This window comes from Peromyscus eremicus, chromosome 20 (genome assembly GCF_949786415.1).
Source record: "Peromyscus eremicus chromosome 20, PerEre_H2_v1, whole genome shotgun sequence".
NCBI classification, from domain to species: domain Eukaryota; kingdom Metazoa; phylum Chordata; class Mammalia; order Rodentia; family Cricetidae; genus Peromyscus; species Peromyscus eremicus.
In genome coordinates this window covers 12,266,332-12,281,414 of record NC_081436.1, presented here as the reverse complement: position 1 = coordinate 12,281,414, position 15,083 = coordinate 12,266,332, and the positions used below count along the sequence as shown (strand labels likewise).

Below are 15,083 nucleotides of genomic sequence, written 5' to 3'. Positions count from 1 at the left end.
AAAATTTTGTGGAAGAGACAGATGATCAAGATCCCTTCAAACTCAGTTATAACACAGGGCTGGAGAGTTAATGTATCCTCAAGGTAAAATTGTGAAGGTACGCTGTTGGCCTTGCCAACTGAAAATTGCTTCTTATAGACAGGTACTGAGAAAAAGGCATTTGATAGATCAATAGCTGCATTCCATGTGTCAGGACACGTGTTGACCTGCTCAAGTAAGAACACCACATCTGGAACAGCAGCTACAGATAGAGTCACTACTTAATTAAGTTTTTGATAATCAACTGTAATTCTTCATGATCCATCCTTCTTCTATACTGGCCAGAGAGGAGAGATAAGGGGAGGTGTAGTGGAACCCACCACCCTGCATTTTTCAAGTCCTTGTTGGTGGCACTAATTTCTGCAGTTCCTCCTGGGATGTGATATTGTCTTTGATTCACTATCTTCCTTGATAGAAGAAACTCCAATGGCTTCCATTTGGCATTTTCAATCATAATAGCCCTCACCTCACAGGTTAGGGAACCAGTGTGAGAATTCTGCCATCTTCTTAGCATATCTATCCCAGTTATACATTCTGGAACTGAGGAAATAGCTATAGGATGAATTTGGGGACTCCTGGACTCACCGTGAGGTGGATTTCATCCAAAACTCCATTGAGTTTTCATAAGCATCCACTTTAATTGGAAGGCCACAATGCTTCTTGGGGTCTCCTGGAATCATCCCCAATTCTGAACCAGTATACACTAGACCCTAGAAAGTCTGATTGTTTCCTGCCCCCAGTGTACAGTTGCCTTTGTAAAAGGCCTTAGGCCCCTCTGGGAAAGGACTAGAGAAAGACTAACCATAAAAATCTTAAGTATTTTATCATGGTCCATCCTCGGTGGAACCTGGCCATCCCTTCATTCAAGGGCTTCTAGATCTTCAAATGGCTCAAGTCTGGAAATTGGTTCACAGGCTAAGATTCCCTTTTGCCATGATCCAATGGAATCTTTCTTTAATTCGTTTGGGAATTTTTCTGCTTCTATAGATCAAACAGAAACACAGTAGGCTTTTAAAAAATATATTCCATATTTGGAAACGCCATGATTGATTAGCCAGTACCAAAGGTCCATATGAGTCATGGCACCATAAAATCCACTTTGCCTGTGCTGACCATTATGGGTCAGGCCATTATGAACATTGCTTTACGTATGCTGCCTATTACAAAACTATGATCACTTTACATCAGGTGACAGTGCTGTCACCTGGTCCCTGCTGCCTCAGGGCCCAGTTTAACCCATTGCATTTAATCTAGCCAAGTGAGCAGCAGCATCTCCAAGCCTAAGGTCTGCCACAAAGAGAAGGGTGACAACAAAGCTCTTCATAGGTTCTGGTGCCTGTGTCATGATTTTGCATCTTACAGGATTAATGAAGGGTGTGTCTCCTAGACCTTCCCATTGTGGAGAATTAGATCTTACACAGTGTACCCACTCTAGCATTACAAGTCCCTGAGCCTTAAAATCCCTTCATCAACACTAAGTCGAGGGGTATCTTCCCATTGTGGAGAATTAGATCTTACACAGTGTACCCACTCTAGCATTACAAGTCCCTGAGCCTTAAAATCCCTTCATCAACACTAAGTCGAGGGGTATCAGGCATCTCCAGCTCCTCTTCAGTAGGCCATCTTTTGACAAATGCTTTAGCCAACCATCCAAACTTTTGAGACCTTTCTAAATGTGTGAACTTCTGTATTAAAACTTCCATATAAAAACATAGAGTCTCCACTCAGGGGGCCAATATCAATAAATTCAGCTTGATCCAGTTTTATGTTCCTTCCTCCATTATCCCACACCCTTCAAATCCAATCCCGCACATATTTCCCAGAGATCTACTTGAATAAATTAGCACACTCATTAAGCTCTTTCGTAGTGTAGTGTACCTACTCATGGACTACACCTTCTGTGTTCCCTCTAGGAGCCTGCCTAGCCTTTAGTCTGGTTATAGGCCTAAAGACAGCTGTTAGTGAGCTCTGAGGGACATCACTTTTGTCTTGCCTGGCATCTCCTTCAGGGAAAGTCACTTCTGGTTTATCAGACAACAAAGGATTATTTTCCCCAGTCACGGGCAGAAAAGGCAATATTTTACGGAGTGGGAGTACATCTTCTGCTGAGGGTGGGGAGACTTTTGCATGTGAGAGAAACCCTTGAAAATCTGTGGGTTCAAAGTTTTCAGCTTCAATAGGGTCCTCCCACACGTCTCCATCCCAGTTAATGTCTTTACTTTATCTGACACCCTCTGAGGCTGGGACTTGAAATTTTGAATCCCCTAGGTGATGGTATGGGGAGGTGTGGGATCTGTGGATATGATTAAATTGTAAGAGCAGAACCTTCACGGTTATGATCCTGCTTTTACAAAAGACGTTCCAGAGAACTAGCCCATCCCTTTCCTGTGTGATCAAATATGTAAAGTCTTCATCTGTGAATCAGAAGATGGGCATCCATTAGGTGTGCATCTGAGTATTTTGACTGTAGTCTGTACAGCTGCCAGAACTGAGAGAAATTCTGTTGTTAGAGTTAGTATATTATCTTTCTTGCTTATCATAAAGGTCACAGCTGACACAGACCTGTAACTAAAGCCAGATTGTGAAGAGAGAAGTGTGACACATTTACTCAGTTTCACATGACCCAGGAAGCTTCAGAAATGAAGACCCAAATCCTAGGGAGCACCATTCATTCCTATGCTCAAGTTCGATGAAGAGTTGACACCCATGAAGATGAGTGATTGGACACAGAAAGGCTGACTTAATAACAGAGAATAGAAACCTGTAAGGCCTATCACTCAAGATTCTTCTTGGACTCTCTATGTAGCATTCTTTCCTGTCAGGTGTGAGGCAAGACCCCTTGTAAATTGAGTGTGAACTCCATAGTCTATATCAAACAAGAGAGATCAGAAAGTTTCTTTGATAGCCAGCTCTTACATAAAACTCTAAGTTTATTTCTAGACTCTTTGGTTGACTGTATAGAAGAAGGTTCTAGTTTCATGATCTGTGGTGAAAAAGAAGAATTTCAGTTTCTGTGATCCACTGTGTGGAAGAGATGACAGTAATAGGAAGGCAGGCAGGAGAAGGTCAGAGGAAAACCTTTCTCCTGAGTATTGCTCTCCTCAAAGTGTTCTCAACTATCTGGCAGTGGTATTTTATTACAGCAACTTAAACTGACTTAGTAGGGAGGATTTCCTTCTTTCCTCTGCCCTCTGCAGTGCCGAGTGTCAAAGTCAGGGCTGTGTGGGTGCTAGGCAGGTGTTCTACCAGTGAGCTGAAGTTTCAGACCTTTTTTTTTTTTTTTTTTTTTTGGTTTTTCAAGACAGCGTTTCTCTGTGTAGCTTTGCGCCTTTCCTAGAACTCGCTTTGGAGACCAGGCTGGCCTCAAACTCACAGAGATCCGCCTGCCTCTGCCTCCCGAGTGCTGGGATTAAAGGTGTGTGCCACCACCGCCTGGCTAGACCTTGATGTTTTTAGAGTCATGTTCCTGCCATGTTGCTCAGGGTACTTCTGAACAACTCTGTAGGATAAAGTGACCTCAAACTCTGGTCTTCCTGCCTCAGTAGCCCAATGATTGGAATTATAGGTGTGTGCCATATGCCTAGTGCTGAGGTAACTGGTATATTAATGTGATCGGAGTTGCTCTAGCAAATACTGCACAGTTGCTTAGAACCTGAGGAGATTGATGTCTTCTGTCTGTTCTGGAGTATATCACCAGAATGTTGAAATGTAAAGGAAAGCAAAGGAAATGGAGTTGTTGACCAAGAATGTTGTTAATTGGTCTTTCTAATGCATTCCTTCATTTTTGCTTATCTCAGATTTATTTGTCTAAGTTTTTTTTTTTTTTTTTTTTTTTTTTGAGACAGGGTTTCTCTGTGTAGCTTTGCACCTTTCCTGGAACTCACTCTGTAGTCCAGGCTGGCCTCGAACTCACAGAGATCCGCCTGCCTCTGCCTCCCAAGTGCTGGGATTAAAGGCGTGGCTGGAGGGATAGCTCAGCCGTTAAAGGCTAGGCTCACAACCAAAAATATAATTATTATAATAGTTTTTATTGTATTTTGGATTTCCTAAGAAATTTATGTGAAATATTACTATAAATGCTTTAAAAACATTTTCATGTTTTCAGAAAATAATACAGATAGGTAAATTTTAGATTTTAATTTCAGATTTTCAATAACAATGGCAATCATTTTAGAAATGGTCTGTTTCTCTAATAACTGTATGTTTCTTTCTGCCTATCCTTTTAGGACCAGGGTTCTGATAAAGCAGGAGAGAAGAAAGCAGAAGGTAAGGGCATTGTCATTTGAGTGACGCTAGCCTGTAATAGCAAATGTAACAATCAACTCCTGAATCACTCCTTGTCATTAATAGATTCACCTCATGGCCAGCTAGAGTGGCTCACTGCTGTGATTGTAGCTTAGCCCAGAAAGATTGCCACATGTTCAAGCCCAGCCTGGGCTGGAGAGTGAGTTCCAGGTCATCCAGACCTCCATAGGAAGACCCTAGGAGACAAAATCTCAAAGTAGACTTCCCGTTCCTGTGGGTCTTACAATCTTACTGTCTCCTCTTCTGCTGTGATCCCCGAGACTTGGGTGCAGGAATTGTGTTGCAGATGTATCAGTTGAAGCTGGACAGCACATGGGCCCTTGTCCTCTGCATTTTGATTGATTGTGGTTTTCTGTAATGGTTTCTGTCTGTTACAAGGAGATATTTTTGGATGAAGGGCCTTTATCTAATGTTAAAAGTTGTTTGTAATTGACATATTCTGAGATGTATTGCCTTAATATTCTGAAAACATAAGTAACTACTTGCATATGTGACCTCTTGAATTTTTTTTTTGGCCATTTTGAACTTTTCTGTTTGAACAACTCATTTGTATGTAATCTTATGCCACTATGTTATGAAATACTTAATGGAAGATGTTTTGAAGATAATCTGTTACAGTGTCAAGGGCCTAATAGCAGATAAAAAAATAAAACGAATGAACGTCTTAAAACATAGTTAAAACACGTCACGATACAGGCGTAGGTGAGGACATTTTGACAGTGTCCAGCAGCACAGTAACGCCAAGGATTGACAAATAGGATTACATGAAGTAAATGACTTCTTCAAAGACAGGGAAACAACGTTTAAATGAAGAGACAGGCTACAGATGAGAGACAGCCTTGCCAACTAGATACCTAGTGGAAGATAACTATCTCTAGCATGTAAAGAACTGCAAAAAATTAAATACCAGAAAACAAGTCACATAAACAATAAATGGAGTAATGAATTGGATAAACAGTATTCAAAAGAAATATTTGGTCAATAGACTCTTGAAAAAAATGCTCAGCATTCTTAGTCGCCAGGGAAGTACAAATCAAAAGCATGTTAAGATTCCGTCTCAGCTGGGTTTGGAAGACACATCTGTAATAACAGCATTCAGAAGGTTTGCTCAGGATTGCCATGAATTCAAAGCCTGGGCTGGGATGAATAATGAGTTCTAGGTTAGCCTAAGGTACAGAGTGAGACCCTGTCTCAAAAAAAAAAAAAATCAATTCATCTCATCCCAGTGAGAAGGACTTATATCAAGAAAATTAATAACAAATGCTTGCCAGGATACAGAAAAAAAATACCCCTTATGCCAGTAAATGGGAGTTGAGTCACTATGGAACCCAGTGTGAAGGCTACTCAAAAAACTAAAATTAGAACTACTACGTGGCCCAACTGTATCATGTTTGGATATATATCTAAAGGACTCTTAAGTTAATGCAGTGATTCTCAACCTTTCTAATGCTGCGACCCTTTAATACAGTCCCGATAAAATTATTTTTGTTGCTACTTCATAACTGTAATTTTGGTACAGTTAGGAATCATAATGTAAATATCTGTGTTTTTCAATGGTCTTAGGTGACTCCTGTGAGCCCAAGGGGGTTGCAACCCACAGGTTGAGAATTGTCGAATTAATGTTTCACAGAGACATTTGCACAGCCATGTTTATAGCTACACTATTCATGACAGCTCAGAATGGGACCAGTCTCCATGTACACAATCATCAGAAGAATGGAAAGAGAAAATATACACATGGGATTTTATTGAGCTATAAAGATGTGAAATCAGAAAGGCAGTGGTGGCACAAGCCTTTAATCCACACTTGGGAGGCAGAGGCAGACAGATCTCTGAGTTCGAGGCCAGCCTGGTCTACAAAATGAGTTCCATGACAGCAAGGACTAAACAGAGAAACCTTGTCTTGAAAAACCAAAAAAAAAAAAAAAGTCATTTACAGGTAAGCTGGTGGAACTGGAAATAATGAAATGAAATAAGCCAGAGTAGGAAAGACAAATACTCATGTTTTCTTCCATGTATTGAACCTATATTTAAAACTATAAATAAACACGACATAATTATATATAGTATATATTGTATGTGCAGGTCTTGAAATAGATAGGAGATCACGAGAAGCTGGGAGATAGCTCTAGGGAGCAGGGAAAAGAGGGGGTGATGAAATCAGAACTCACATTAGGGGGAGGAAGGAAGAGGTCAGAGTCGGGAGTGGTATGGGAAGTGGGGTCTGGAAAGGAGGGGGAGGGAACAATTAAAGTTAGAATGATACTTCTATATGACAGTGCAATAATAAAACTCATTGTTTGGTAAGAAGCCTGGAGATACGGTTCAGTGTTTCAGAGCATGAGCTTCCCTGTAGAGGACCTGAGTGTGCTCTGGGCGCCCTCATCAGATGCCTGCAGCTCAGTAGATCCAACACTCTTATGGACTCCACGGGTACACTCACTCACATATGCATTCCCACACGAAAACAAAAGAAATATTTTTTAAAAATTAAGATGTCTTTGAATTTAGCAAGTTAAAGATGTGACTAAAAACTGAAGAATAATTATAGTTCAGAAACCCAGGAAGAAAATATAAACTGGATATATGGTGATATATATATGTGTTTGGTTTATAGACAACATTAAGCATTGTGATACAGTGAGTTAAATTAGCATTGGTTGCAAGTTAGTTCTTACATAGCTTTTGCTTTCCTGTTAGTTGGTCGTACAATTTTATTGTTAGTGTTGATGTGTGTATATGTGCACATGTGTGTATGTGTGTGTGTGTGTGTGTGTGTGCGTGTGTGTGTGTGTGTGTGTGCATGCGTGCACACGCATGCACTTGTATCACAGCATGCCTGTGGAGGTCATAAGAAGACTTGGTTATCTCCTACTAAGGGTTCAGGGGATCGAACTCAGGTCATCTGGTTTGTATCTCTGTGCTGTTTGACTGCCCTCCTCTTGATTTTTCAGTAGGCACTTGGCTATATCTTTTGAGTTTTTTTTAAAGTATAGGATGGTATGTTATTTATCATAGAAAAGTTTTTTAGCTGCAGATTTCAGTCTCTAGGCAAGCTGCAAGCCATCAGAATTGATTTCAGTTCCCATGTAAATGTTGTCACAAGTGTGAAAAGTCAATGGTATAGCGACTTGAGTGCATTTATTGTTTATGATTCTGCCTTGAACTGTTAGGTTGGGAAATTAATGCTTTTAATTCTTAATTATTGTAGGAATACTTTGAAAAGAACAAGTTAAAATCAAAAATGAAATTACTAGGAGTTTTTTCACCTGTCAAGAATACCACCGCCAGCTTAGACCTTCTTAATCTGTATATGGTAAATCAGATATCATCCAAGAAGGAAACACCCGGTAAGTCTTTCTAAGCCATTTGTTTTTATCTTTATGTGGTAATTCATAATAACATCTAGCTGTCTAATTGCTTAGAAATTCCAGAACTCTAAGCATATGGAGAATTTATTTTAAAACTTTGTTGCCTTTTTAAATTATAAGCTTAACCAGAATTTGAATTAAGATCTTTTGTAATTTTATCTATTTATTTTATTTTTAAGCTGTGTGTGTTGTATAAGACTAACTTGTTTGATATCATTAATTGGTCATTGAGTTATTATAATTATTATATTATTATTTCTAGACAAATAGTCACAAGTTTAGCGTGAGAGAAGAAAATAATGAATGTGTTATTATTTCATATCACTTGGGAAATTTGTACCAAAGGAAAAACTGAGAGATTTTTTTCTTAGTGGCTTTTTCCTGTCTTGCAATTAGAATTTCTTTTACACTTCTGGGATAGGAACCATAAGAATTTTGTACTTCAAAAGAAAGTTTATTTTGTCTCACAGTTTGACTTTCCAACCGAAAAAACAAAAAACAACCTTTCCCTCTCTTAAGGGAACTAGGGCCTATTATTTACATTTTAAAAACAAGCATAAAAGTAAGAGTTCAAAAAATGAGACAGTTTGGGACCAGAGAGGTGGCTCAGGAGTAAAGCGATGGTTGTACAGAAAGAGAAAATTCCCACTGGAGCTCTGTAGGTTCTATAGGGTGTTGAGTAATAAACAGTGATCTCACTTGTATAAAAAGATACAAGGCTCCTTCCTCTAAAGCAGTGGTTCTCACCCTTCCTAATGCTGCAGTTGAATACAATTCCTCATGTTGTGGTGACCCCAATCATAAGATTATTTCATTGCTACCTTGTAACTGTAAGTTTTCCACTGTTATGAATCATAATGTAAATATCTATGTTTTCCGATAGTCTTAGGAGACAACTGGGAACAACTAGGGCTGTTTGACCCCCAAATGGGTCGTGACCCACAGGTTAAGAACCACTAAAGTTTAAAGTCTCATCAAGGAGATGAGGTTAATCAAGTGTAATAAAGTGTGCAAAGTGCTGAAATAGAGAAAACATATAGTGCTATGAGACTATGTAACACAGTATCTGATACAGTCTAGTAACTGAGAAAGAAGAAATTAGGTTGACTTAGTAGAGCCCCTTTCTTGATGGCTTAAGAAGCAGGAGAGAAAAATTAAATTTCACTAATAATTGTTAGCAGCCAGTTTCTGCAATAACATGTGTAGAACATTTGTAATGTACAAAAGAACATTTTCATATGTTCAAGCAATTAAAAATGATATAGCAAAAATGATTTTAAAGCTTCTGTTTAAAAGTCACTGTTTAACATTTTTATTATAGAAACCATGAAAAGACCAACTTATGTGAATATGAACAGAGATTTGAAAATCCCACTAAGAAAGCATGATTTAGAACTTCCAATGTCGCCTCACTGTGTCCCTTCTAAACTGTGCATCGATAACATGGGAAAGAAGTAAGTGTCAGCTAAGACCGTGACTGACGAAAGTTAACACTGTCAGCCTGCTGTGTGCTGGGAAGTAGAGAAGGCCATTCCCTTCCAGCCCCATTCCCGCTTGTCTACTGGTATCAGGAAATCATTAGGACACGTGTCTACGGTGTTTTGTGCATGTGCTTTGACTTTCTGTATCAGACAACGCCTATCCCAGTTCAATACATTTTCTTTCCTAAAACTTACTTGTCTTATGACCCTGTAGCAATGTACTAGAGTTTTCTATGTTGAGTGCTTGTGAGGACACTGTGAAATTTAAATATACATGGGACAATATTTATGGCTGCTTGAATTTTTAACTTCAAATTTTGGTTTTCTGTAGTGTACCCTATCAAAGATTATGTAGCAAGGAAGAAACTGGCCCAGTTCAGGTGAGTTTTAAAGAAAATTACAAGTTGTTTTAACAATTGTTCCATGCCCTTAGATGATCTCACTTTTAAAATAGTAGTAAGATTAGTTATCTTTAAACTTTTTTACAGTTTCTCAATGATTCCTTTTGCAGTTTTAAAATGTAGGAAATTTATCGTAAGGAATATTCTGATTATGAAGCCTCCTTGGAGTGGTAGCAACATGGCCAGCCCTGTGTGTTTAGTGCTCGATTCTTCTTGTCAAAGAGTTACAAAGCACACTTACATAGAGATTGTTTTTAAGTACTTATTCATTTATTTGTGTGAGCGTTCGTTCATTGGTGAGTAGGGAGATGCATATGCATGTGTACAAGAGGCCAGAGGTCACTCACTCTCCAACATGCTCTTTTGAGATGAGGTCCCTTTGCAACTAGAGCTGCTTGATTCAGTCTGACTAGTGAGTCCCAGGAACTGGCCTGTTTCTTCCCTCTCCCTCATTGGGAGTACAAGTGTGCACTGACACACCTGGCCTTTCCATGGAGGTGTGGGGGAGCCAAACTTGGCTCTTACACTTGCATAGCAAGCAGTTTACTGATGGAGCCATTACCACACCTCCCACTGAGGGAGTCTTTTATTAGTTCACATGTTCACTGATCAGTTCATCTTTTCAAAGGCAATGAAAACATAATTTATATCAAATTCTTATGTTAAGAACCCATATTTACCACAAGATGATTTTTTTAAAGTATAACTTTTTTTGCAAACAAAATCATAATGAATTAGAAAATGCATAGGTTGACTAAAGCTTGAAATTCTATTTATTGTCCAATACTGTATTAATTATTCTTATTTATCTTTGAATTGTCAGGTTTAAATTAGATCAGAAAGGCAGTGGAAGCTGATGGTAGTAATGAAAAACCTTGGACAGCCTGTTATCTGCTTTATGGGTTAAAGACCTAAGACTTCCTGTCATTAGAAGGTGACCCTCAGGAAAGAACTTGAGAGAGGAAGGCAGATAGGGAAAGCGGAGGGAAGAGTTCTTAAGGAGACAACCTCAGTAGAGAACTTCACCGACTAAGTGACTCCTATGAACTGCCAAAGGCTTGCCTTTCTTAGGACTTCCTCTTTTGTAATCACGCCCCTTTTCTACCCACTTTAGTTCTATTATTTTGACTTCTAGTTTCTGTACTTTTAGTGATCTTACCTTTTCTTTTCCTATAGTCATCACAAGACATGAACTCATACAGAATGTTCCACAAAACAGAAAACTACAGTTATATTCCACCATCTCTTCCAGCAGAATTATCTTCTAATAGACATATTCCAAACCAAAACTCCACCCCAAGAATAGCACCAAGTCCTTGGAAATGTGCATATGAGAAAAAACAAAATGAGCAGGTACATTGGAATTATCGTTTCTTTGATGTCATGTATTCATAATAGGTTCTCCTTTTCATAAGTTTGACAAAGATGGGTTTCAAATTGCTAAGTATGGTGATAAGTGACGAATAGTATTTGATCTTATGCCCCATTCTTTATTCCCCCTCCCCATTTTAACCTCCCATTCAGGTCTCTCCCTCTCTCTCTTTAACTATGCATTCTATTTTTCTTTCCTTGGGAGATCCTCCTCTCCATATAGTCCCTTATTTTACACCTAACCTCTGTGCTTATATAGATTATAGTATTCCTGTCAAAATCTTAAAAGCTGACATCCACATAATAAAAGAAGACAATATTTTCTTTTTGTGTCTGGGTTATCTCACTCAGGATGTTTTTCTAGCTCCATCCATTAACCCGTGAATTTTATGATTTCATGTTTTTAAATAACTGAATAGTGTTGCATTGTGTAAATGTACCACATTTTCTTTATCCATTCATCAGCTGATGGACATTTAGGTTACTTTTAACTTATGGCTATTATCAATAACATAGTAATGAACATGGATGAGCAAGTTTCCTTGTGGTAGGATGTACAGTCCTTTGGGTACATACCTAAGAGTGGTATACTTGGATCTTGAGGTAGATCTCTTCCTAACTTCCCGAGGAACCCCCATACTGATTTCTACAGTGGCTGTACATGTTTGCATTTCCACCAGCAGTGGATAAGTATTTCCCTTTCCCCACACCCTCACCACCATGAGTCATAATTTGTTTTATTAATCTGGCCATTCTGACTAGTGTAAGTTGTTTTGATTTTTATTTCCTTGATGACCAAGGATGTTGAACATTTCCTTGTTTCTGTGATTTGTGTCTCATCTTTTGCAAACTCTGTTTAGTTCTGTTCCCCCTTTTAATTGGGTTATATTTTTTCTTGATGTTCAGTTTTTTGAATTCTTTATACATTTTAGATATTAGCCCTCTATCAGATGAATAATTGTATAAAGCTCTTTCCCTATTCTGTAGCCTGCCATTTTTTTCTAGGTTGTGATGTTCTTTGTCATACAGAAGCTTCTCAGTTTGCTGAGGCACTATTTTTTCTTAGGGCCTGTACTTTTGGTGTCCTCTTCAGAAGTTCCTTTCCTGTGTCAATGAGTTCAAGACTATTTCACACTTTCTCTTCTATCCGATTCAGTGTTATCTGTCCTTATGTTGAGGTCCTTGATCCATTTGGAGTCGGTTTTGTGATAAATATGAATCTATTTCCATTCTTCTAAATGCAGTCATCCACATTGACCAGCACTGTTTGTTGATGATGTCTTTTCTCCAGCATGCATTTTTTGACTTCTTTGTAAAACAAAACAAAACAAAAACAAAAATAGGCTAATATAGGTGTGTGGGCTTCTTTCTGGGTCTTCAGTTTTATTTCATTGATCAATATGTCTCTCTTTATGCCAATACTGTGGTGTTATACAGCTTGAAATGAGAAATGGTGACACCTCCAGCAGTTCTTTTATTATTCAGGATTGTGTGCTTGTGTGTGTGTGTGTGTGTGTGTGTGTGTGTGTGTGTGTGTGTGTATGTTTATGGGTGCCTGTGAATGCTTTCATATGAAGCTGAAAATTGTCTTTTCAAGTTCTGTGAAGAATTGTGTTGGAATTTTGATAAGGATTGCATTGAGTCTGTAGATTACTTTTGGTAGGATGGCCATTTTCACGGTATTAATCATACTTAATGAGCATGGGAGATCTTTCAGTCTTTTGATATTGTCTTCAATTTCTTTCTTCAGTGTCTTGATGTTTTTATACCAGTCTTTCACTGGCTTGGTTATAGTTATCCCAAGATATGTTTGTTTGTTTTTTTGATATCGTGAGAGGTATTGTTTCCTTCATTTCTTTCTCAGTCTGTTTTTCATTCATATATAGGAAGGGTACTGATCTTTGTGAGTTAATTTTGTATCCAGCTACTTGACTGAAAGAGTTTATCAGCTGTAGGAATTCTCTGTTGGAGATTTTAGGGTCTTTTATATATGAAATAATGTCTTACTCTTCATTTAAAGAGAATTTGACCTCTTCTTTGCTTATTTGTATCCCCTTGATATCCTTGAGTTGTTTTACTGCTCTAGCTAAGTCTTTAAGTACTAGACTGAGTAGGTATGGGGAGAGTGGGCATCCTTGTTTTGTTCCTGATTTTAGTGGAAATGCTTTGAGTTCCTCTCCATTTAGGTTGAAGATGGCTATGGGCTTGCTGTAAATTGCCTTTATTATGTTGATGTATGTCCTTTGTATTCCTAATCTTTCAAGGATTTTTGTCATGAAGGGGTTTTGGATTTTGTTAAAGATCTTTTATACACCTAATGAGATAATTACGTGGTTTTTCTCTGTCAGTCTGTTTATGTGGTAGATTACTTTTATCCTTTGCATTTATCAAAACATGGGTTTCTGGATGAAGCCAAAGTGATCACAGCAGATAATCTTTTTGATGTGTTCCTAAATTCTATTTGCAAGCGTTTCATTGAGAATCTTCACATCTGTGTTCCTAAGATATATGGTTCTATAATTTTTAATGTTTGACAGTTTTCTTTGTGGTTTTGGTATCAGTGTAATAGTGGCTTTGTAAAAAGAATTAGGAAATGTTCCTTAAGTTTCTATTTTGTTTAATAATTTGAGGAGTATTATCATTAATTCTACTTTGAAAAGTCTGGCAGAATTTTGCACTGTGTCCATCTGTCCTTGGGAGTTTTTTGGTTGGAACATTTTCAATTACTGTTTCTTTGGGGCTTATAGGTCTGTATAAATTGATGATCAGATCTTGATTTAACTTAGTTAGACTTAATATATCAAGGAATTTCTCTATTTTTGAAAGTATGCCCTTGTGATTCTCTGGATTTCCTTGGTGTTTGTTGTGATGTCCCCTTTTGTCTCTAATTTTATTAATTTAATCTCTGTTCACTTTTTCGTTAATCTGCCTAGGTGTTTACCAATCTTACTGATTTTTCTCAAAGAACCTACTCATCATTTTGTTGATTTTTTTGTCTTGTTTTGTTTCTCTTATTGATTTCAGCTCTGAGTTTGATTATTTCTTGCCATCTATTCCCTTTGATTGTTATTTCTTCTTTTTTCCCTAAAGCTTTCAGGTGTGCTGTTAAGTTGCTAGCATGATATCTTTCCATCTTTTTTTTAATTTAGACACTTAGTGCTATGAACTTGCCTCTTTGAACTGCCTTCGTTATATAACCCATAAGTTCGGGTATGTTGTGTTTTCATTTTCATTTAATTCTAGAAAGTTTTTAATTTCTTTCTTCAAATTTTTCATTCAGTAATGAGTTTTTCAGTTTTCATGAGTTTGTATACTGTCTGTTGTTTTTGGTGGTGTTGATATTCAGCTAATTTAATCCAGGGTGCTCTAATAGGATATAGGTTGTTTTTGTTTCAATTTTCTCGTATCTGTTGAGACTTGTGTCCAAGTATGTGGCCTATTTTGGAGAAAGTTCCATGAGGTACTGAGAAGAAGCTATATTCTTTTGTGTTATGATTTAATGATCTATGTATATCTTCTATGTCTATTTGATTTGTTATGTAATTTAACAATAGCATTTCTTTGTTTAGTTTTTGTCTGAATGACCTATTTGCAAGAGTGGGTATTAAAGTCTCCCACTATCAGTATATGAACATAGTATGTGATTTAGCCTGTACTAGTTTTTCTTTTGTGAACTTGGGTGCCCCTGTATTTGGTGTATAGATGTTATTTTTTTTTTTTGATAAGTACGTAGTGTCCTTTCCTATCTCTTCTGATAAGTTTTTGTATGAAGTCTATGTTGTCAGATATTAAAATGGCTCTATATGCTTGCTTCTCTTTGGTTCATTTGCTTGGAATATCTTTTTCCATCCTCTTACCCTGAGGTGATGTGTTTCTTGGATGTGCCTAAAGATGGATCCTGTTTTCTAATCCAGTCTTTTAGTCTGTGTTTTTATATTGGAGAATAAAATCTTTAACACCGAGAGTTATAAATGATCAGTGTTTATTGATTATGATTATTTTGTTGGTATGGAGTGAATTTCCCCCCATTTTGACTTAGTGGTCTGGGAGTATTTATTCCTTGTTTTTTCTTGGGTGTAGTTAACCTGTTTAGATTGAAGTTTTTCTTCTAGTGC

General features: G+C 37.7%; 1 protein-coding gene across 1 annotated transcript in view; it reads left to right on the top strand.

Moving 5' to 3' along the window:
• Positions 1-15,083, top strand: part of C20H12orf40 (chromosome 20 C12orf40 homolog) — a 53,473-nt gene that overhangs the window by 20,896 nt on the left and 17,494 nt on the right. Inside the window, exons 2-6 of the mRNA XM_059246995.1 lie at positions 4,266-4,305; positions 7,556-7,694; positions 9,037-9,169; positions 9,528-9,576; positions 10,774-10,950. Of these exons, the coding sequence (XP_059102978.1) occupies positions 4,266-4,305; positions 7,556-7,694; positions 9,037-9,169; positions 9,528-9,576; positions 10,774-10,950 (538 nt within the window). The remainder of the gene's footprint in view (positions 1-4,265; positions 4,306-7,555; positions 7,695-9,036; positions 9,170-9,527; positions 9,577-10,773; positions 10,951-15,083) is intronic.